The sequence below is a fragment of the Rhinatrema bivittatum genome, chromosome 6 (genome assembly GCF_901001135.1).
Source record: "Rhinatrema bivittatum chromosome 6, aRhiBiv1.1, whole genome shotgun sequence".
NCBI lineage: Eukaryota > Metazoa > Chordata > Amphibia > Gymnophiona > Rhinatrematidae > Rhinatrema > Rhinatrema bivittatum.
In genome coordinates, this window is record NC_042620.1 from 58,639,105 (window position 1) to 58,662,392 (window position 23,288).

At 42.4% G+C, this 23,288-nt stretch overlaps 1 protein-coding gene across 1 annotated transcript in view; it reads right to left on the reverse strand.

The window, feature by feature from the left end:
- Positions 1-23,288, reverse strand: part of LRP1B (LDL receptor related protein 1B) — a 3,516,099-nt gene that overhangs the window by 877,010 nt on the left and 2,615,801 nt on the right. The window contains 2 exon segments of the mRNA XM_029607894.1: positions 2,607-2,811; positions 3,698-3,887. Of these exon segments, the coding sequence (XP_029463754.1) occupies positions 2,607-2,811; positions 3,698-3,887 (395 nt within the window).

Here is a 23,288-nt window from a genome sequence, read left to right on the forward strand (position 1 = left end):
TGAGAGGCTGGCTTCACAGACAGGGGGGAGCTGCCTGACCCTCACTCCTGACTTCCCCCATGTCCCAGCTAGTGAATGGTGTGTGGGTGATGGGGGGGGGGAGGATGGTGAAGTCTGAGACAGCTCCCTCCCTGCATTACTAGTGAGAGGCTGGCTTCACAGACAGGGGGGAACTGCCTGACCCTTACTCCTGACTTCCCCCATGTCCCAGCTAGTGAATGGTGTGTGGGTGAGGGGGGGGGGGAGGATGGTGAAGTCTGAGACAGCTCCCTCCCTGCATTACTAGTGAGAGGCTGGCTTCACAGACAGGGGGGAGCTGCCTGACCCTCACTCCTGACTTCCCCCATGTCCCAGCTAGTGAATGGTGTGTGGGTGAGGGGGGGGGGGGAGGATGGTGAAGTCTGAGACAGCTCCCTCCCTGCATTACTAGTGAGAGGCTGGCTTCACAGACAGGGGGGAGCTGCCTGACCCTCACTCCTGACTTCCCCCATGTCCCAGCTAGTGAATGGTGTGTGGGTGAGGGGGGGGGGGGAGGAGGATGGTGAAGTCTGAGACAGCTCCCTCCCTGCATTACTAGTGAGAGGCTGGCTTCACAGACAGGGGGGAGCTGCCTGACCCTCACTCCTGACTTCCCCCATGTCCCAGCTAGTGAATGGTGTGTGGGTGAGGGGGGGGGGAGGGAGGATGGTGAAGTCTGAGACAGCTCCCTCCCTGCATTACTAGTGAGAGGCTGGCTTCACAGACAGGGGGGAGCTGCCTGACCCTCACTCAAGCAGAGAAGCCCTTCTTACAAAGCTGAGCTAGTGAGTTAAGTAGGAGGAAAAGTAAACATACTTGTGCCAGTGTGGCTACTTAAAAAATACACCTACCAACAATCAATTACATATATTTGAACTGTGTACAGTTCCAGCCAGGACCACCTTTCTAAAATGCACAGTGATTGGCAAATTCAACATGCACGTGTCTGCTAACAAAAATAATAAACAAAGAAGTTCTAGTCACGTGAGTGCTGATCATCACATGTCAAGCTTCCAACTGTTTCCATTTCACATCCCCCCAACCATTACCTCAGTGGTAACCTTGGTAACATCAATAGATAAGAGCACAGCCAGCCAATAGGAATACATATTCATTCCTAAGTGACCTTTACTGACCTGGGAAGTGTGAACACTTTGTTTCATTTTCTGTTGGTGTTCATGAGTTTCCAGTTCCATTTCCCATCCCCCCAACCATCACCTCAGTGGTAACCTTGGTAACATCAATAGATAAGAGGGCTGCCAGCCAATAGGAACACATATTCATTCCTAACTGACCTTCAGTGACCTGGAAAGTGTCTATTTGTATCATTTTGAGTTAGTGCGCACTAACTCGAGTTAGTGTGCACTAACGGGGTGTTAGTGCGCACTAACTCGAGTTAGTGCGCACTAATCGGAAAAAACGATTTTTAACGATTTTTCAACGAAATAATCGTGCCAAACACGATTTTCTTCTCCTGCCACACGATTTCTATCGTTAAGACGATATGGAAAACGATTCACATCTCTAGTAACCGCTGTATCAGCAATTTACTACCATATCTATTTGTTTCCCCAGACTGTAAAAGTAGAGGCCTTCATTGGTTGCTGTTTGAATCCAATTCCTCTTTTCCCCCTGCCTTTGAAGCAGAGAGCCATGATGTAGTTGCATCAAGAGTTTGAAGGCTTATTGGTTAACGGTATTAACTGCATTACCAGCAAGTTATCCCCATGCATTATTTTCTTCATTTCTATCCTCTAGCCTTTAGGGATACACAGTTTTATACCATGCTCCTTTGAATTCTTTCACTGTTTTCAACTTTACCACCACCTATGGAAGGGCGTTCCAGGCATCCACTACCCTCTCCATGAAGAAACATTTCCTAACGTTGGTTCTGAGTTGTCCTTCCTGGAATTTCATTTTGTTACCTCTAGTTCTACTGAACGTAAATCCACGCGCACCAGCGGCCTGCTGGCGCGCCAAGACCCGACCCGGGGGCGGTTCCGGAGGGCACGGCCACGCCCCCAGAACGCACCGGCCCGAAACCATGCCCCCGGGCCCGCCCCCGAAACACCGCGTCCCGCCCCCAAAACTCTGCGTCATTTGGCCCCGCCCCCGACACACCCCCGTCCAAAAACCCCGGGACCTACGCGCGTCCCGGGGTTCTGCACGCGCCGGCGGCCTATGGAAAATAGGCGCACCGGCGCGCAAGGCCCTGCTCGCGTAAATCCGGGCGGATTTACGCGAGCAGGGCTTTTAAAATCCGCCCGTTTATACATAAAAAGGGGAAACTGTATAAATGCAATTTATGCACACAACCTGCAGTTTTTATATACAAAAAGGCCTTTGTGAAAACTGCACAGGTTAGTATATCAGCTTCATATGCTTTACTACAACTAGTCTTGATCACTTTAGCCACTACAAACAACATAAGCACCTATTTGGTTCAAAAAACCTAGTCTGTAAAATTTGGAAAGACAAAAATATGTAAATTATATTTATGAACAAATCAGTGTGAAATGCAATTGCAAATTTGTATGTGATAGTAGTAAACATGCAAAGAATTGCTTAATTGTGTATGTTGTACTTACATATCTTTGTGTTCCATCATATTCACACCTTTCAATTTTTCCTAGGCTTCCATCTGAAAAGTAAAGCTTTTCTGCCTTGTGATCAATGGTAAGCCCATTTGGTTTGAGAATGTCTGTGCTGACAATGATCTGGGCATTTTTCCCAGTGAGGGTAGATCTCATGATACTTGGGTTATGTTCATTCCAATTACTCCAAAACATCAAACTGTATTCAAAACAAAACAAGACATATTGAAATTCATGGACTTCTGTTGTTACTGATTATATTTTAGAATGTAACTGAAAAGCCTTACTTTTCATGCTAACACTATAGATTATATGGCATCTGTAATCTCATCTAGTAGATAGGAATAAATTATATAGCATCATGTCATGTTTTAAACCAAACAAGTTGCTCACATTTTTTGTTTTATTCTTATAATTATGATTATTATTATTCTATAGCTTTCCCACTAAAACTAAAAAATTTTTAAAACATTTTGGGGCGGATTTTCAAAGGGTTACGCGCGTAAATCTATGCCCGCGCGTAGATAAGAAAATCTGGCCCTTAATTCTTTTTACACATTTTCCAATGTTTCATTAGACAAAAACAAATGTTTTTAAGTAAAATCTTAAATAAGGTATCTTTGTAGTTATAACCATAACCATTATATTTATATACATTAGTTACCTTCATTCATACTACAGTAATATTGCATGATATATGAGCTAGTTTAGACTTTAGAATTATAAGGCTTTACTTTTATTTTCTGCCCATAGATGTACTATTAAATTAATAATGCTCTGTATTTACTAGTTCACTTTAAATGAAAGTTAGTTTTAACATGTAGCTATAGGGTCTCATGTTATGAATAGTGAAAGTCTAAAATTAACTTTTCAAGTAACACCTACTAAGTATTAATTGAATAGTAATATTGAAACTTTCACCTAACCATTTTAGCAAAGGTCATTATGACTGTGTATAATATATATTATGTAATGACACTTTTTAGTACTATCATGGCATGCTAATTCTAAATAAAGAACAAAAGTTATTACATACATTTAGTAATACTCTCAATTCTAAAAATTAAAAAAAAATATGTTCATACTTCTGGCATTCATCCAGTGCTAATACATGAGGATGGTCATCTTCAGACAGAGTGATCACAAATTCCTTGTTGAAGGCTCCCTGCTGATTCTGATTAATTGTGTGCCTTGTGATAGATGACGTAGTGGAGCTGGTCCAGTAAAGGGTATCCCAAGCTCTGTGATAAGCAAGACCTTCCACAGACCCTACATCTGATAAAGAAGATCAAACAGATAGTTGGTTATGTCCTGTTATTAAACCAGAGAAACATTTTAATTAGCTTATATTTTCAGCAGTTTGTTAATATATATTAAATGCTATTACATTAGAATACAGTAGAAATGGATTTAGTATTTCATTCTTATCAATCATTTAACCAAGTTTTGGAAAGCAAGTGATTAGCGATACTATTGCCAGAACCAAGGAGCTGCCACTGTTAGAACCAAGAAGCTGGACTAGATAAGCCTCACAACTGTAAGACAGACTATAAGAACTTTATGAAGTCCATATTCAGCTGCTGTGCAGCTCATCAGGTTAGTTGGATACATTTAAATGGCTAAAAGTCTATATATTCAGTGGCACAGCATGCTGCTAAATATATCCAGTTATTCTAAAGTTTATCCAGCTAACTTTAGGACGGGTCTACGGGGCATCCAGAGTTAGATAGATAAGTTATCCAGTTACTTCTGACTATTGAAGTTAGCCACATAACTTAGCTGGCTATCTCAGCTCCTGCCAGTTATGCCCCAGGAATGCACCTAACTGATATGACAAAATTTTAGCTGGATAATAAGTTAGCCAGCTAGAATTTAGCTGGATAATGAGTGAGCCAGCTAGAATTTAGCTGGATAATAAGTGAGCCAGCTAGAATTAGCTGGATAAGTACCCGAATACTCATTTAGCCAGATAACTTCTGAGTTTTTCTTCCCTATTTCTTCATCTTTTATCTTGCTCTGAATAGGTTATCTTTGTGTCTAGCCCAGATTACAAATTATTTGTATGACAAGAAGCTGGCAATGCAATGCAATGCAATGCAAAGAAAACAGAAATTCTGAACCCTGCTGATACCCTTCCAGTTTTTCTTTTGATGAACTCTCAATATCGATCAAATGTCAAGTTCATGACTTGGGGGTTCTAGTTGACTCCTCCTTATCTCTACATCCACACATTAATTTCCTGGCTCAAATATCTTATTATATGCTTCATCTTCTGCGTCCTTAAGCCCCTTCTTTGATATTTTAATTTTCTCACTGTTATACAATATTTGATCTTGTCTTCTCTTGACTATTGACATGTGCTGCTCCTGGGTCTTCCTAATTCACACTTAAGGGCCTTACAATTGATTCAAAATTGTGTCACTCATTTAATTTCTGGTTCCTCTTTACATGAATATATCTCTCCTGTGCTGGCTGCTCTACACTGGTTATCTGTCTCATTACAGATGAAATTCAAAATGCTTACTTTGATTTTGAAGGCCCAACATGATCTTGCTCAGCCTTGCATTATTTCTGCAGTACGGAGTTATCAGCCAGCCTGGCTCCTCTTCTCATCTACCCAGCATCTACTAGTGATTCCAGCTCTAAAGGATGCTTGGCTGGCTGAATCCAGAGAGCACATTTTTAGGATACCAAGCCCTATTTAATGAATAATTTAACTGAGGAGAACAGGACTAAGAATGACCTGCTCTTGTTTAGAAAAAAATGATTAAATCTCATGTCATTCTCTGAATGACATACACTTGGATGCACTGGTATGAGTCTCTGTGGCTTCATAACAAAAAGCAACTACTGATGTTTTCAAACATAGTTTATTTTGAATTATTTTGTCATTGTATAAGATTTGTTTATGTTATAGTTGCATTATTGTATAGCCTACTGATAACTGAGGTAAGTGTGAAAAGACAGAATTCAGATAACAATTAAGTCATAGATAGTTGAGTCATGAAGATATTGTCTCTGTTCAGATCTTGAATGATGGTGTTACATTTTTAATGAGTTCCAATTCATGCTGGAGTGCTCCTTTGAAGTTACTCTGTAGGAGTATGGCAACCTGAAGGTCAGATAGAGAATGTCCTTGAAAGTTAAAATATTCTTATACTGGTATCTGAATGTTGCCATTTCTAATGTCAGATTTATGTTCATTTATTGTTTTCCTTTTAGGGCCTCATTTACCAATATCGCATTGGTAACGCATTAAGGGGCGTTTCCCATGCAAATGAGGCTTTTTTCGTGCAGCGGGAAAACTTCACATGCTGCAATGTTTTTGCCATTTGCGAAGTTTCCCCGGTGCACGATAAAACACCCAAAGAATCATCACAGTGCACGATATTTCCAGACAGCCTGTTTCAGTGTTCTGCAGGGGAGAGAGAGAGAGAGAGAGAGAGAGAGAGAGAGAATTGCTCTAGATCCTACTCCCTAGACAGGTATTTGTAACCCTATGAGAGGCCCACCTAGTAACTCGAGGTGGGGATTAGGTATTAGTGTAGGGGGTAGGGGGCCACTTTCACATTCAACGTGAGACGTACGAACAGAACAGTGGTCTCTTGTGAAGATTTGATGGCCTTCGGAGTGGGGAAACTCACTCCAAGATGAGATTTGGACAATGTTCTCTCCACCTAGCTTGTTGTTGCCCAGGTAGAGTGTCCATCAAGCTAGGTGGAGGGAACATTGCCCAAATCTCATCTTGGAGTGAGTTTCCCCACTCTGAAGGCCATCAAATCTTCACAAGAGACCACTGTTCTGTTCGTACGTCTCACGTTGAATGTGAAAGTGGCCCCCAACCCCCTACACTAATACCTAATCCCCACCTCGAGTTACTAGGTGGGCCTCTCATAGGGATACAAATACCTGTCTAGGGAGTAGGATCTATAGCAAGTCTCTCTCTCTCTCTCTCTCTCTCTCTCTCTCTCTCTCTCTCTCTCTCTCTCTCTCTCTCTCTCTCTCTCTCTCTCTCTCTCTCTCTCTCTCTCCCCTCTGATATAAGCTGTTTGGAATTGTCATGGACTGCAATAAACCTTTACTGGCCTCTAGCACACAATGTAACGTGAATGAAAGGGTTGTAGCTATTAGCCGTGCTAACACTGTGACTGTTTCCCGCTTTACATATGCTTTGCCCCCTGAATACCAAATTTGCAAATCACGTTAGTGTGAATTTATCTCCCATGGTAACTCCTTGGAAAATAACCCCCTTAGATTGTCCTATGCATACAGCAGAGGGACTTTGCTGACAGATGATAGCACATATTATATTGGAAGAAGAGCAGGTGAATAAGCCATGGTGTTGTGTAGGTTAATATGTGGACAGAGTTGGCATTTGGGTTTCTTGCAGGGTCTAGTTCCTGATTTGGTGTCATTGTTGCACAGTTTGTGGTTTCTGGTGCATATCCATTTGAGAATGGGGTGCTGCTGGTAAGTCAGGTTGTTCTGTTATTTTTTGTATCTTTAAGTCAATGGCACTGCCATGGAAACCCACATGGCTCCACAATATTGAAAATTTTTCATGGCAGACTTAGAGCAATGTTTCATCAACTCCTACCCCCAGAAGCTGCTCCTCTACCTAAGATACAGTGATGACATCTTCATCATCTGGACACATGGACTAGAAGCCCTTAATGAATTCCATGAAGAATTCAGCAAACTCCACCCCACTATCAACCTGAGCCTAGAACAATCCAATCAGCAAGTCCACTTTCTGGACACCACTGTCCAAATACATGAAAGATGTGTAAGAACCACATTAAACTGAAAATCCCATGACTGCCATAGATACTTAATTGCCTCCAGCTTTTACCCACTCTACACCACCGGGTCTATTGTCTATAGCATCTGTTCTGAAGCCTCAGATAGGGATTCTCATCTGGAGAAATTACAACAGACATTCTTGGAATTACAGTATCCACACAATGAGGTAAAGAAACAAATCAACAAAGACAGACAAATAACCAGGCACACTCTGCAACAGGATCAACTCAAAAAAGAAAATAACAGAGCAACTCTGGTTGTTACCATTAGCCCCCAGTAGAAACCACTAAAACATATCATCAAGGATCTGCAACCCTCTCAAAGACTGTGGATGGCAAGCCTATCCTAACTTACCACAAAATACCATCACAGGACCCAACAGCATCAACTACAACATTCAGAGCTCATTAACCTGTTCTTCTTCCAATGTAATATATGCCATCATTTGCCAGCAATGTCCCTCTGCTGTTTATATTTTATTTATTTTATTTATTTTTAATTTTTATATACCGGAATTCCTGTATACAATACAAATCAGTCTGGTTTACATGGAACGAAAAGAAAGCCCTGGTCTGGGAAGTCAGATCAGGGTTTTTTTTACAAAGAACATTGAACAATAACATATAATACATTCATAATACAAAGAACATTGAACAATAACAATAAATCCTTAAATATTTTTGTAATTTAATTAAAATTAGGCCAATGGCATGTTGAACTTAAATTAAATGTAAGGTAAATTGAAATTTAATTTTGCATAAAAGACAAATACATATAAGACAAACAGGACAATCTATAAGGAAAATAATAAATTGACATAAATCTGACATTAGAAATGGCAACATTCAGAAACCAGTAGGAGAACATTTCAACCTTCCAGGACATTTTCTATCTGACCTTAAGGTTGGCATACTTCTACCAAGAAACTTCAAAGGAGCACCCCAGCTTGAAACTGCTGAATTGGAATTCATTAAAAAACTTAACACCATCACACAAAGGTCTAAACAGAGACAATGACTTCATGACTCACTACAACTATCTTTGAACTTAACTGTTATCAGATCATCCTTTCACACTTATCTCAGTTGCCAGCAGGCTATACTATAATGCTATTAACACTCTCCCCACAGCATGTCCTGCCTAATCCAATGACTTCTGTCTTTTCTTTATATATTTTACCTCCAACAATGAAGTCCCTAAAATATATGTAAATACACAACCAATATCTGAATTGTTCCAAATAGTAGGTATTATATACATTTCTAATGGACCATCATACTTCCGGTCAAAGACCTTCATTACTTTTCATATAATCATAGATCCTATTGTTCCATCATATTTTGTAGGGATGTGCATTCATTTGCAATGAAATAGGAAATAGAGATGATATTTCCTATTTTGTCACGTTTCGGGGGGGGGGGGGCAATGAAACGATAAGAATACTCACAAAATTTTGTGTGGTTTTCTTATCATTTTTTTTTGGGGGGGGGAGAAAGGGCATATTAAAAAAAAAAAAAAAAAAAAACCCAAACCCACACCAACCCTTCAAATTTAATTAACTGCAAACCCCCACCTTCCCGACCCCCCAAGACTTGCCCGAGCCCCCCCCCCAAGACTTACTGTTATAATGTAACCCCCCCCCCAAGACTTACTGATATAATGTAAACCAATGTGATGTACCTAACGAATGTCGGTATAGAAAAACCTCAAATAAATAAATAAATAAATACTGAAAGTTCCTGGTAGTCTAGCAGAGTCCCGGGAGCGATCTCCCCCTCTTGGGCCATTGGCTGCCTTTCATCAAAATGGCACCGATGGGCCTATGCCCTTACCATTTGACAGGGGCTATCGGTGCCATTGGTTGGCCCCTGTCACATGGTAGGAGCAATGGAGGGCCAGTGCCATTTTTTAAGATCTGATATATTTTATTCTGTTTAATTTGATCATTTTACCTTATTTATTTATTTTAATTTTAAGGGCAGTTGTATTTGTATAGTTTAGAGTTTTAGAGCTATTTGATGTTAGAATTTAATTTTAATAATTGACCTTTGATTTTATTTAATGCTTGAATTGTTTAATATTGTATTACAAATTGATCTGTTGTACTCCTGTTTGGTTTGACATGTAAACCGATATGAAGTCAACATGAATATCGGTATATAAAAGTGAACAAATAAATAATAAGTAAGATGGGAGAATTAGAGTGTATAGCAGTGAATGATGACATAGATTTAATTGGCATCTCTGAGACATTTATTTATTTATTTTTATTTTATAACTTTTATTTTATAACTTTTATATACCGGCATTCGTAAAAAAAAACATCATGTCGGTTTACATGTAACTGAGAAAGGAAATTACAATGATAGGTGGAGGAAAGATAGATAGTTAAGAGGTAAGTTAACTTTACTGTGGTGCCAACTTGCATCACAGTTAAACGAGATTACATGTAATAAACCATATTAGACAAAATTAGACATATACTAAATATAATAAACCATATAATAAACCATATTAGACATGTTAGACATATTAGACAGTATATATACATATAATAAACCATATTAGACAAAATTAGACAGTATTAGACAAAGTTAAACAGAAATTAATTATGTACAAGGGGAGGTGGTGCGAGGGGGTGGGGGGTGAAGCGCAGTGGGGAGGTGGGGGAGGAGGGGTTGAGGGAGGCGAAGGGTGGCAGGGGAATAAAGGGGCAAGATGGGGAGGGGGGATGGAGGGTAGGGTGGTGTAGGAGGGGGGTGTCATATACGTGATATGGCGATCATTATGAGTAATTGTACAAGAGGCGAGGGAGAGGGAAAAGTAAGAGGGGGAGGAGGAGGGGGTGGAACTGTACAAGGGAGCTGTGGGTAGAGGTGGGAAAGGTGCGTTGGTAACTGTAAAGGAAGCTGCTTAGAGGAAGGAAGGTGGTGGAGGTGGGTGGGGGGAGGAGTATGGGGGGGCAGGGGGCAGGGGGAAACTGAGGGGGGGTGGGGAGGTAAGAGTGTTGCGATAGAGTCAGAGTGTTGTGATAGAGTCACAGTGCTAGGGTTGTGAAGTGTTGGGATAGGCCTGTTTAAATAACCAGGTCTTGATTCCTTTTTTGAATTGATTAAGTGATGGTTCTAGTCGGAGCTCGGTGGGGAGGGAGTTCCAGAGGGTGGGGCCGGCAATGGAGAAGGCTCTCTCTCTGGTGGATGTGAGGTGAGCAATTTTGAGTGAAGGGGTGTAGAGGGTGCCAGCAAGGGAGTTTCTGGTGGGGCGGTTGGTCTGATGGAAGTGTGGCATATCTTCGATCCATGGGGAATTATTTTTTAAAGTGTGTTATGTATGATAGTGAGTGTTTTGTATTGAGAGCGATAGGTGATTGGGAGCCAGTGGAGGTCTTGAAGTATGGGAGTGATATGATCAGTCTTTCTTGAGTTTGTGAGGACGCGGGCCATGGTGTTTTGTAAGATTTGGAGGGGTTTGATTGTGGAGGAGGGAAGGCCTATTAGCAGTGGAAAGAGGATAACCAAAGGGATAGTGCTATACAGGGGTACAAATTATATTGCAATGACAGAAAGGAACATCTTTCTGTCCTGCATGATAGGGATAAATTGGAATTTTTTATCTCAGGCAAGTTTTTAGTTACAGGCGCTTGGACTACTTTTCTTATTATTGGAACCTCAATTTTGGGAATCCCTAATTCTAAAGCATCATTAGTATCCTTTGAGGATACCTCCCTCTGAAACATGCACTGCTGAGTGACTGTTGGCTTTCTCCTTTGTTCTAGTTTAAAAGCTGCTCTATCTCCTTTTTAAAGGTTAGCTCCAGCAGTCTGGTTCCACCCTGGTTAAGGTGGAGCCCATCCCTTCAGAAATGACTCCCCCTTTCCCAAAAGGTTCCCCAGTTCCTTACAAAATTGAATCCCTCTTCCTTGCACCATCGTCTCATCCATGCATTGAGACTCCGGAGCTCTGCCTGCCTCTGGAAACTTGCGCGTGGAACAGGGAGCATTTCATAGAATACTACCCTGGAGGTTCTGGATTTCAGCTTGCTACTTAAGAGCCTAAATTTGGCTTCCAGAACCTCCCTCCCACATTTTCCAATGTTGTTGGTGCCCACATGTACCATGACAGCCTGCTCCTCCCCAGCACTGTCTAAAATCCTATCTAGGTGATACATGTTGTCTGCCACCATCATACCAGGTAGGCATGTTACCAGGCGATCCTCATGCCCACCAGCCACCTGGCTGTCTTCATTCCTAATAATTGAATCACCCATTATGAACACCTACCTAACCCTTCCCTCCTGGGCAGTAGCCCTGAGAGACACATCCTCAGTGCAAAAGGACAATGCACCACCTGGAAAGCAGGTCCTTGCTACAGGATCCTTTCCTGCTGCACCAGGTTGATGGTCTCCGATCATGAGATGTTCTTCCTCCAAGGTAGCACCAGGGCAGCCAGTCTGAAGCTGAGACTTAGCTACTCTGTCCCTGAAGGTCTCATCTATATACCTTTCTGTCTGTCTCAGCTCTTCCAGGTCTACCACTCTAGCCTCCAGAGATCAGACTCATTCTTTGAGAGATAGGAGCTCTTTGCATCAAATGCACACGTTCAACTTCTCAACGGCGGGTAAAAAATCATACACGTGGCATTCGATGCAAAAGACTGGGAGGCCCCCCTCTTGCTGCTGGCCTTCATCTCAAATTTGTTCAGCTCCTAGTTAAATTTTAGGTTGCTATGGGAATAGGAATGTGTCTAATTAGTTTCCAAATGTATTAATGTATTCACTATATGTCTGGTAGTGGCCTACAGGGGAATGATAAAACTCTCAATAAGGTGTGGGGAATTCTTGAAGTGAAGTTAAAAGGCTGATTTTTATTTTTTTTTTAGTTTGAAAGTGGCACCTGCCTATAAATTAAAGGATGAGCTAGGGGTGGGTGGGTTGGGAAATACAAACACACTAACTTCTGTTTATTAGCTGCCTTATTGACTATTAAAAGTGCAAACACACAGATACACTAAATAATATATCCCAATAGTTTACTTCTCCCCAATACTTAAAAAAAAAAAGTTTCCCAAGCAAAACTTACTGATTCCTTTCAGCCATCAGCAAGGTGATCCCACATATTTAAATCTTTAAGTCTATCCCCATATGCTTTAGAATGAAGACCACTGACCATTTTAATAGCCACCCTCCAGTAACTTGCTAGATTGGCAACATCCAAATTAAGTCTCTTCAATAAAGGCCTAACAGAGGCTTGTTTCCAATTGACAGAAACAGTACTCTCTGCAAAAGAAAAGTTGTTCAAGTTTGTCATACAAGGGGTAATCACCACCTTTATAGATTTTAATATAGAAAAACTGCAAAGATTGAGCAGGGTTCATTGCAGAGATAATATTAGTAACCTCAAGGTCAGGAATGAACTCAAATGCAGACCACAGGGAATCAGTATAACATCATACCAATGCAGAACAATATAAAAGTATGCCATAATCTCAGCAATCTTGTGATTAAAAAAAAACCCATAAACTTGTTGCAACTTAAATTCTCCAACATATGCACTTGCACAGAGTTGGGTAGATATCAAGTTGCGAACCCCTTATTCTTTCATCCTTGGCTGAGAAACATTTTAGTAACCAGTAGGACAAATTTAGTTAATCCTACTCCTCTGCCAGCTTCTCTGTGCTTTCCTCCTCCTCCCCCTCCTGCATTTCTCTGACCCGAGCAGGCTGCCTCTTCCTCTGACCAATCACTACCTTCTCCTTCTCCACTTCCACCTCCTTACTGTAGTCTTCATTCTCATCCTGACACCATCATTCCTCTACTTCTCCTCTTTGCTAAACTCACCTTGAGGATTCCTTGAGGTTTTTGAATAGATAGGCTAAGCAATGAACAAATAATAAATAGATATTAAATATAGACCTATCTACGTTATCTCCTCTCATGCTCTTTTCATGAGCACTCACATGCACAGTAACCATGAATTCTACATTTTAGAAGGTGAGCAAAAAAATGTAGTGCACCTCTAATTAAGTTCTATTTTGACATGGCCACTAAACTTTTTATCATGAGTATGTATACAAAATATTTAAATGTACAGAACACATATTCTAACAATTCACCATTGTTAAATGTTGTGGTTAGGTTGCCTTCTCACGCTAGACCTACCCTAGATGGTGTGCCTGAAGAGACAAAACTAGTTATACCACATAATTCCAGAACATAGAAAGTGTATAGAAAACTTACATTTCTCAAGATCCCTGAAGAAGATCCAAACCAATGGGATCCAGATTCAGAAAGCCTGGAGTATAGGGATGGCAGGAACACCAATCTCCTTGATATCCCAGCTCAAGTGAATTGGAAAAGTGCTCATTCAGAGGAAGAATCCCCCTCCTCTATCTCCCCCCCCCCCGTTCTTTTGCTATCACAGAAAATATCTGGTGGAACTCTGTCACCTACATGAGAGCACATTGCCAGTTGAACAACAGCTGTCTTAACTTAAGCCTCAATTTTACCATAGGTGTGCCTGCTGGTATTTAAACACTACATATTGCACAGAATTGTCTTTTTCTTCCTTTTCCTTTAAAGGGGGATAACACCACCAAGAATCTAGAATATTAGGGGCTGGAAAGAGAGGAGTAGGAAATATAACCTGAATTTTCTTCACGCCAGGATGAGATAGACATGGAGCAGATTGAATTTTGGACTACAAGAGTCATGTCCATTACTGACCAAGTGAGTTAATTATATAATTGTTTTATTTTTCCTTTACTCTGGCAATATATTTTTTTTATTGTTTGTTCCAGAACTGTGAGCTAAGGGATGTGGGCTCATAGTGGGGCTGATGTAATAAGGTGCGCTGAAGCTGCCACGGGTTTGTGCATGCCTGTACACACGTTTGTATGTGCATTTTCCTGCACAAAGCCCTTTAAGGGGATGTAATAAGGGTTTTGTGCGCAGGAAGAAAGCACATATGAACGTGCTCACAAACCCGCAGTTTTTCCTGCATGAATGCATGCTAATGGCGTGCAAAGAAGGTGATTAGCTAATCATAGGCAATGCAGGGAGCCACACTATTGTGGGTTTTTTACCACCATGATCAGGGCAAGAGTTAAGTGTCAGTGCCAACTCGGGGGAACTATGTCGGCATCCGAGCATCCTGAAAACCACCTAGCTGAGCGCCTATCTCAGCATCCGAGTGGCCAGCTTAGCTAGGTGCTTTTCTCGGTATTGCAACAGCCAGCTTAGGGGTTTTTCTGGGCACCAGATCATATAGATTTGTGACCAAGTAAGCACCTAGCTCAGCACCTGAGTGGCAACAGTAGCTAGACACCCAGAAAGGCTATGTGCCTTACTTGGTTATAAATGTATGCCATCAGGTGGCCAGAAAGGTGGTCAGCTACCGTTGCCGCTCGGGCGCTGAGCTAAAGAATTACTTGGTCACGTCCGAGCGGTAATGGTAGCTAGTAGGGATGTGAATCGTTTTTTGACGATTTAAAACAATCGTCAGATATATTTTAAATCGTCAAAAATCGTTAGAGCCACGATACAATAACAATTCCCCCGATTTATCGTCAAAAAATTGTAAATCGGGGAAGGGGGGAGGGTGGGAAAACCGGCACCCTAAAACCCACCCCGACCCTTTAAAATAAATCTCCCACCCTCCCGGGACCCCAGGTAATTTAAATCCCCCACCCTTACCTGGACCCCAGGTAATTTAAAATGTTTTAAATTACCTGGGGTCCAGTGGGGGGCTCCCAGCACGATCTCCCGCTCTCGGGCCACAGCTGCGTTAAAAGAAATGGAGCCGGTGGCCCTTTGCCCTTACCATATGACAGGGCAAAGGTAGCGCCGGCGCCATTTTGGTTCCTGTCACCCGATGTCACAAGTGCAGGAGATTGCTCCCGGACCCCTGCTGGACCCCCAGGGACTTTTGGCCAGCTTGGGGGGGCCTCCTGACCCCCACAAGACTTGCCAAAAGTCCAGCGGGGGTCCGGGAGCGACCTCCTGCACACGGGCCATATTGCCAATATTCAAAATGGCGCCGGCGCTACTTTTGCCCTCACTATGTCGACATAGTGAGGGCTAAAGTAGCACCGGCACCATTTTGAATTTTGGCAATACGGCCGGCGCTACTTTTGCCCTCACTATGTCGACATAGTGAGGGCAAAAGTAGTGCCGGCGCCATTTTGAATATCGGCAATACAGCCCGCGTGCAGGAGGTTGCTCCCAGACCCCCGCTGGACTTTTAGCAAGTATTGTGGGGGTCAGGAGGCCCCCCAAGCTGTTCAAAAGTCCCTGGGGGTCCAGCGGGGGTCCGGGAGCAATCTCCTGCACTCGTGACGTCGGGTGACAGGAACCCAAATGGCTCCGGCGCTACTTTTGCCCTGTCATATGGTAAGGGCAAAGGGCCACCGGCGCCATTTCTTTTATCGCAGCAGTGGCCCGAGAGCGGGAGATCGCGCCGGGACCCCCCCCTCCCACTGGACCCCAGGTAATTTAAAACATTTTGGGGGGCTTCGGGAGGGTGGGGGATTTATTTTAAAGGGTTGGGGTGGGTTTTAGGGTGTCGGTTTTCCCGCCCTCCCCCGATTTACGATTTTTTTACGATTTAAAAAAAACAAAAACCATGACGATCAGATTTCCCTCCCCTCCCCCAGCCAAAATCGATCGTTAAGACGATCGATCACCCGATTCACATCCCTAGTAGCTAGGCACCTTTCTGGGTGCCCGACAGCATACATTGGCAACCAAGTAAGTGCCTAGCTCAGCGCCTGAGTGGCAAGATTAGCTAGGCACCTTTCTGGGTGCCAGATCATGCAAATATGCGAGCAATTAAGTTCCTAGCAGATCGCCCAAATGGCAAGGTTTGATAGGCGCCTTTCTGAACATGCAGATTTTTCTGCAATGAACAGAAGAGCACGAGCAGCCTGATAAGTGCCTGGCTGAACGCCAATCTCGGCTTCAGAATGGCCAGCTTTGCAAAACGCTTTTCACAGCATCCAAGGTAGGCGCTTCCCTGGGTGCACAGATACATGGCCAGAAGAGTGGAAAGTTTGTTGTGAATTAGCATCCATGAAAATATTTACCATGTTTTCTGCAGCACAGTTATTTGAAATATTAAAAATCCTTTCCAGGGTCATATTTTCACTTAATAGGGAGACCCGTTCGTTCGCTCACTCACTTTTATGTGTGGATTATCTGTGCAGGTTTTGAGCGCAGATGCGGCCGCTTATTACATAGACCCCGTACCACGCTTAGGTACGTGCATTTTTCTGTACGTCCGTGGATTTCTGCACGCAAGTCATTTACATAATTTATTTTTTTTACATCCCACGGAAGTGGCAGCTTCAGCCGCGCAAGGTCATCAAAACCCATGCACATGAGTGCCTGTTTTGCCACAGGTCTTATTTTATTGGCCCCAATGCATGCACAATGTTCAGGAGAAATGGTGAATTGTGCTCAGATTCCCCATTCCCCAGCAGAAGCAGCTAAGGGGGAATCTGGTACCAGGATTTGGTACTGATTCACAAACTGCAGAATTTTGTTTTCCCTTTCCTCCTTTCTTCATCCCTGTGAGAAACACTTTGTTGATAGACCATTTTAGCAGCAGTACTGGAAGGTGACCAGCTTCTCTACTGTTTGGATTGTAAGTAGCATTATGCTTTTCTACAAAAGCACTGCATAAAGCAGTCACCCATGCCTACTCATAAGTGGAAGGCTGCAGTTGTTGAACCCCTGGAAGATCTTGCTTGTTTTCTTTTTGAGAAGGGGAGACCGTAAATCCAGTGCACATGTAGCTATGGAGAGCAATGGCACAGAGAACAATACCGAGTGTCCAACTGAGTACATTTCAGGGGAAGAGAGTGATGTGATGTGGTAGAAATTTTGGAGATTGTTGTTATACTTGAAATTGCTGGATGCCCAAGAGTGGATGCCAGAGCCTTAGTATCTCTGCAGGCTGGAGGGCGAGGACTAAAGCTTGCTTTACAAATCCTGCAGAAAAGAACAAGCTGCAGGAGTCTTGTTTTACAGCGAAAAAGCTTCATCGGAGAGAGGTCATTGCTACAATGTGTTCACTCTGTATAGTGACATGTAAATGCAGTGCAATTTAGTACGAGGGACCAAATCTCTATAACTACAGTCATGATATAATATTTTGACTTAACCTTTAAAAGTCAGATACAACTAAAGATTTTTGTGCAATATTTACACCCTGTAGTCAGTCTATAGGACAAATAACAGTTGAAATGAGTAGTATTCAAACTGCAATCCTCTTATATCCTGCAGCTGTTAAGTTGCAACAAAAGTAATATGCCAAGGTCACGCTGCAATGTAATGTATGTATCTCTAAACTAAAACATGTTTTTAACTGAATGAGTCATTTGCATTACAAATAGAACATACATATGTTAGTTATTTTCAGCATATGTTTTCCTTTTCTAGTACAGTATACAGAAAAAAAAACAGTACTAGCTTGGTCTATTTTTTATGCAAGCACTATGGCATGTTATTTTTTTCTTATATGAAATGTATTAAATAAAAACAAAAGCAAGTTTTGCCAATAACCTGCTAAGGAATGCCTTTAATACTGTAAGGAAAAGATAAATTGAAGGCTATGGTGTCCAAAAAATAAATGTAGTACTGTGCTAAATAAGAGGAATTATTTCCTATTGCTGGGCTCCCTCTGCATTAAACAGAATACTTGCTCGACTTTTTCTTTCACCTGTTTAGTGTGTAACTATACAACTTTCAGACAGCAGTTGATGAGGCCTCTCACAATTTCTGGGCTTTGTTTTATTGAAATATAACTGTGGATGGATGATTTGGATTATGTTTGCATGCAGGGCTTAATATGTTGCTATATCCTTTGATTATTGTGTAGAGATCAGCCAGTCAGTCAGTGAAATTGCTTCATGTGATGGACATACACTTCTACTAGTTCACAAATATAGGCCCTAAATGTGTCTGTGCAGCATATATGTGTTAGAGATGTGAATCGGAACCGGTATCGGTTCGGATTCTGGTTCCGATTCACATTGTGGAATTTTTATCTTGCAGTCCGATCGGGGTTTTTTTTTTTTTTATCGGCTGCGCCCGAGCCGATAACCAAAAAATACAGCCGAGTCTTTAAAATGAGTTTGTTAGTATCCCTCCACCCTCCAGCCCCTCCCCCCCAAAAAAAAGTAGGGGGTCCAGTGGGGGTCCCAGGAGCATTCTCCCGTGCTCGGGCCGTCGGCTGCCAGTAAACAAAATAGCGCCAATGGCCCTTTTCCCTTAGCATGTGACAGGGTATCCGTGCCATTGGCCGGTCCCTGTCACATGGTAGGAGCAATGGACGGCTGGCGCCATCTTTAAAAATGGCACAGGCCATCCAGTGCACCTACCATGTGACAGGTGCTGACCAATGGCACCGATAGCCCCTGTCACATGGTAAGAGCAAAGGGCCATCGGCGCCATTTTGATTAGTGGCAGCCGACAGCCCAAGCGCGGGAGAATGCTCCCAGGACCCCTGGTGGACCACCAGGTATTTAAATATATTTTTTTTTGGGGGGGGGTCCAGAGGGTGGAGGGATACTAACAAACTCATTTTAAAGGGTCAGGTTGTGTTTTTAGGTGTGTCCTTTCTTCCCGCCCCACCCCCCATAACGATAAGAAAACCCACTAAATTAATCGTGGGGTTTCCTATCGCTATCGGGGACCCCCCGATATCTGACGATATTGAAAATATCGGACAATATTTTCAATCGTCAGATAAATGATTCACATCCCTAATATTTGTTCATCTGGTTACTTTCTGAATTTTCCCCTTGCAATAACTTTGAAATATCTTCCTCTGGTTACTGTTTCATGCCAAATCATCAAAGCCACTGCTATTACTAGCAACAGTAACATGGAATAGACTTAGGGGTAGATTTTCTGACGAGCGCGAACAGCCTACTTTTGTTTGCGCTCCAGGCGCAAACAAAAGTACGCTGGATTTTAGTAGATACGCGCGTAGTCGCGTGTATCGGCTAAAATCCTGGATCGGCGCGCGCAAGGCTATCGATTTCGTATAGCCTGTGCGCGCCGAGCCGCGCAGCCTACCCCCGTTCCCTCCTAGGCCGCTCCGAAATCGGAGCGGCCTAGAAGGGAACTTTCCTTTGCCCTCCCCTCACCTTCCCCTCCCTTCCCCTACCTAACCCACCCGCCCGGCCCTGTCTAAACCCCCATCCTACCTTTGTCGGGGGATTTACGCCTCCCGGAGGGAGGCGTAAATCCCCGCGCGCCAGCGGGCCTCCTGCGCGCCGGGCCGCGACCTGGGGGCGGGTACGGAGGGCGCGGCCACGCCCCCGGGCCGTAGCCATGCCCCCATACCCGCCCCCAAAACGCTGCCGACACGTCCCCGCAACGCCGCGCGCTCCGGCCCCGCCCCCGACACGCCTCCCGACACGCCCACTCCGAAAACCCCGGGACTTACGCGAGTCCCGGGGTTCTGTGCGCGCCGGTGAGCCTATGTAAAATAGGCTCACCGGCGCGCAGGGCCCTGCTCGCGTAAATCCGCCCGGTTTTGGGCGGATTTACGCGAGCAGGGCTCTGAAAATCCGCCCCTTAGTTTTTGGGTACTTGCCAGGTTCTTATGGCCTGGATTGGCCACTGTTGGAAACAGGATGCTGGGCTTGATGGACCCTTGGTTTGACCCAGTATGGCATGTTCTTATGTTCTTAAAGAACCACTTGTGCCATCAAGGAAAGTAATCAGACATAATTTTGTTTCATGAATGTCATCTAAAGAGCTGAAAGTATGTGAGGCAACTGCATCAGTTTCATATTCTTTTTAGATATATATTTTAAAAAAATAAAAAAACCCTAAAATACTAGTTCGCAGAATGCTTTAATGCAGTCTATAAAAATAATATAGCATAATAAGTAATTGATTTCCCAAAGAAGCCATTTACATCACAATAAATGTTGTGATGAAATAATATATTTTCTTAATTGGAGTAATAACCTTAATCAAAATGACACAAGCTGCCAGTGTATAATAGTTTTCATAATAAAAAGACCACATAAGATAATATTTATCACTGACAGCATATTCAAATATGATAGGTATTTCTACTGCCATGTGAATGAATGTTACATGGTGCAGCAAAATACCCACCTAACATTCTACATATTGGATACTAATAGTAAGCAAACTTAGGCTCAATGCTACAAATTTTAATGATTGTTTAATGTAAAATTTAAATGTATTTATTTTCCATTTTATCTCAAGTGAGTTGTATTTAGCTTAAAAATTAATTTGATATTCCTTACATTCCAAACATTCGTGACTGCCCATTTCAAGGTTCAACTTACTTTTTCCAAATTTAAGTAATAGAGAAAGAGTCAACTTCTGGCATTTCATAGGGTTAAGGTCCATGAGCTATTTCTTTTATTAAACTTTGCATGTTTCAAGGAATAGGAAAATACAAAGCTTTCCTCTGCAGTACCACTTATCAAGTATTATGCTGCTTATTGGATCAACATTATAGCACAGGTTCAAATCAGAAATATCTTGGAACCACTGAACTACTGAGGCACTTGATTAAAGTTTGCCCTTAGTGAAAACATTATTGTTATTGGGTTCTACCTGATTTTGTTGCTCATTATCTTGATTTTTGTACCCTTAACAAAAGCCACCTCCCGAAATAAGGTTTAATATCTAATGACAGTAATATAACTAAACAAGCATTATAGTTTGGACCCTTCATCTTTTTGGCAAAACAATCCAAGGAAATCAACATCTGCCTTTTGTGTGTCGGCAAGTGAAGAACACCATCTGGCCAAATTATTCCAGGTGGCTATATGCTTCTATTGGTTAGCCATTAACCACTGCCTGTTTAGAAAGAATATTTAGAAACACTGCTGACTGGCACTTTTATCAATCACAGTCCACAGTTTGATTATATCATAAAAGTCATCAACAGGAAAATCTGGGCTACTTTTGAATCTTCCAGTATTGATATGTGCCTGTAGTTGATAATATAATTACAATATAGTAGTAGTGCAACAATCATGAGAATGACACTCTCTATATATGTAATTCACAAATGTCCACCCATCTGTCTTCAATCATGCATTTTGAATATTTATAGATGGAATTGGGGATGAAATTTAGCACTGATTTGTTTGTTTGTTTTCAATTATTGGCTACTTTTCCAATAAATGGTCAAGGTGGGAAACATAAACGTAAAAAACAGGCAAATCATTAAAATAATAAAATTGGATATAAATTACATTAACATAGCATAAGAAACAATACATTCTCAGATATAGTAGATTGTTAGTTATGATCTGGAAGAATATAAATCCTAATAAAAGTGGCATGGCTTGGAATCTGGGACTGTGATTATCCTTCCAGTATTTTTTCCATCATCAACAACAACAACTAAGATTTTGAAAATGCAATAAGGTATTTTCCAAGCAGTATGCCATCAGACCTGATAAGGTATGCCACAGAAAAGTCACCACTGTCTGATGGCACACTGATGCCTGGGATCTGTTCTTACAATCTCATAATAGCAAGAAAAACCACTGGTGGCTCTTCTCTGAGCACATGTATATTCACATTAGAGATGAGCTTCGTTTTTCTGTGTCGGGTCGGGTTTCGGTTTGGGCGCTTCATGGTAAAAAAAAATTTTTTCCCGTGGGTCGTTTTACGGCGAAACGGATCGGAAAAAACGAAATGGGAAAAACAAATCGAAAAAAAAAACAAATAAAAAAAACCCAGCCCAACCCTTCAAATTTACTTTATTACAACTCCCTCACCATCCCGATCCCTCCCCAAGCCCTGGTGATCCAGCGGGGTCCCGCGAGCGATCTCTCCCTCTCGGGCCATCAGGCCTGCCAGGAATCAAAATGGCGCCGGTGGCCCTTTGCCCGGGGCTACCGGTGCCATTGGTCAGCCCCTGTCACATGGAAGGAGCAATAGATGGCCCGCACCATCTTAGAATGCACATCTTTAATTCACATATGCTTCTCCTTTCTACCTACAGTATGAGCCCCAGCATGTGTGAATTAATAGGCAACATTCAGGGTGTGGGTAGCAGGGCCCCCCTTTGTGGAGCATAGCCATTGTATACAGCATATCTGATTCTTTCCTCCTCCTGAACTTTTACCTTTGAGTCCATGTAGCCCAATGTTTTTCAACCTTTTGCTTGCCAAAGGAACAGGTACCTTTCTTAAACTATGAGTACCATTTGCATCACAAATGAGCAGATGAGGGAAGGAAAAGGAAGGAGTCCCCAGAAAATTAACTGGTGAGGGAAGGGAATATATTCTCTCACTAGAGTTTAAGTCTCATGGGTCAATCTTGCAGCTGGTCTGTGCTATTTTAAGAAGGTAATTAGCCAGTATAAGAAAGTGTATTCTAAAAAATAAAAATAAAATTTAAAAAAAGTTGCTCTTATTAAAAAAAAACAAAAAACCCTCTTCCATTTCTTCTTCTTTCCATCTCCCAGTTAGTGAACAGTATTATCCTCATAAAAGAAAATAATAATCCATTCCTCTCCCTTCTAGCTACCTAGAAAAACCAATCACTCCCTCTGTCTTTCTCTCTCCCATGCAGTGAACTAGCAGTTGGTTATTTAAAAAAAAGAAAGCAAAAATAATTTCTTTCCCCAGTCAGCACTAGCTTATCATTGAAAATAAATAAAAAATCCTTCCCTCCATTTCATCTCCTCTTCTCGTCAACAACACTACTACAATTAATACATCCATCTCTATGGGGCTATTCCAAAGGGCGAGTGTTGCACGGGCCGGCCGCAGGCCGTGTGACTGACCCCGCTTACCGGCAAGGCAGTGTCCTCTGCCGGCTCCCTCGCCACAGTGGGGGAATCCCCACTACTGTCCTCCGCTGGCA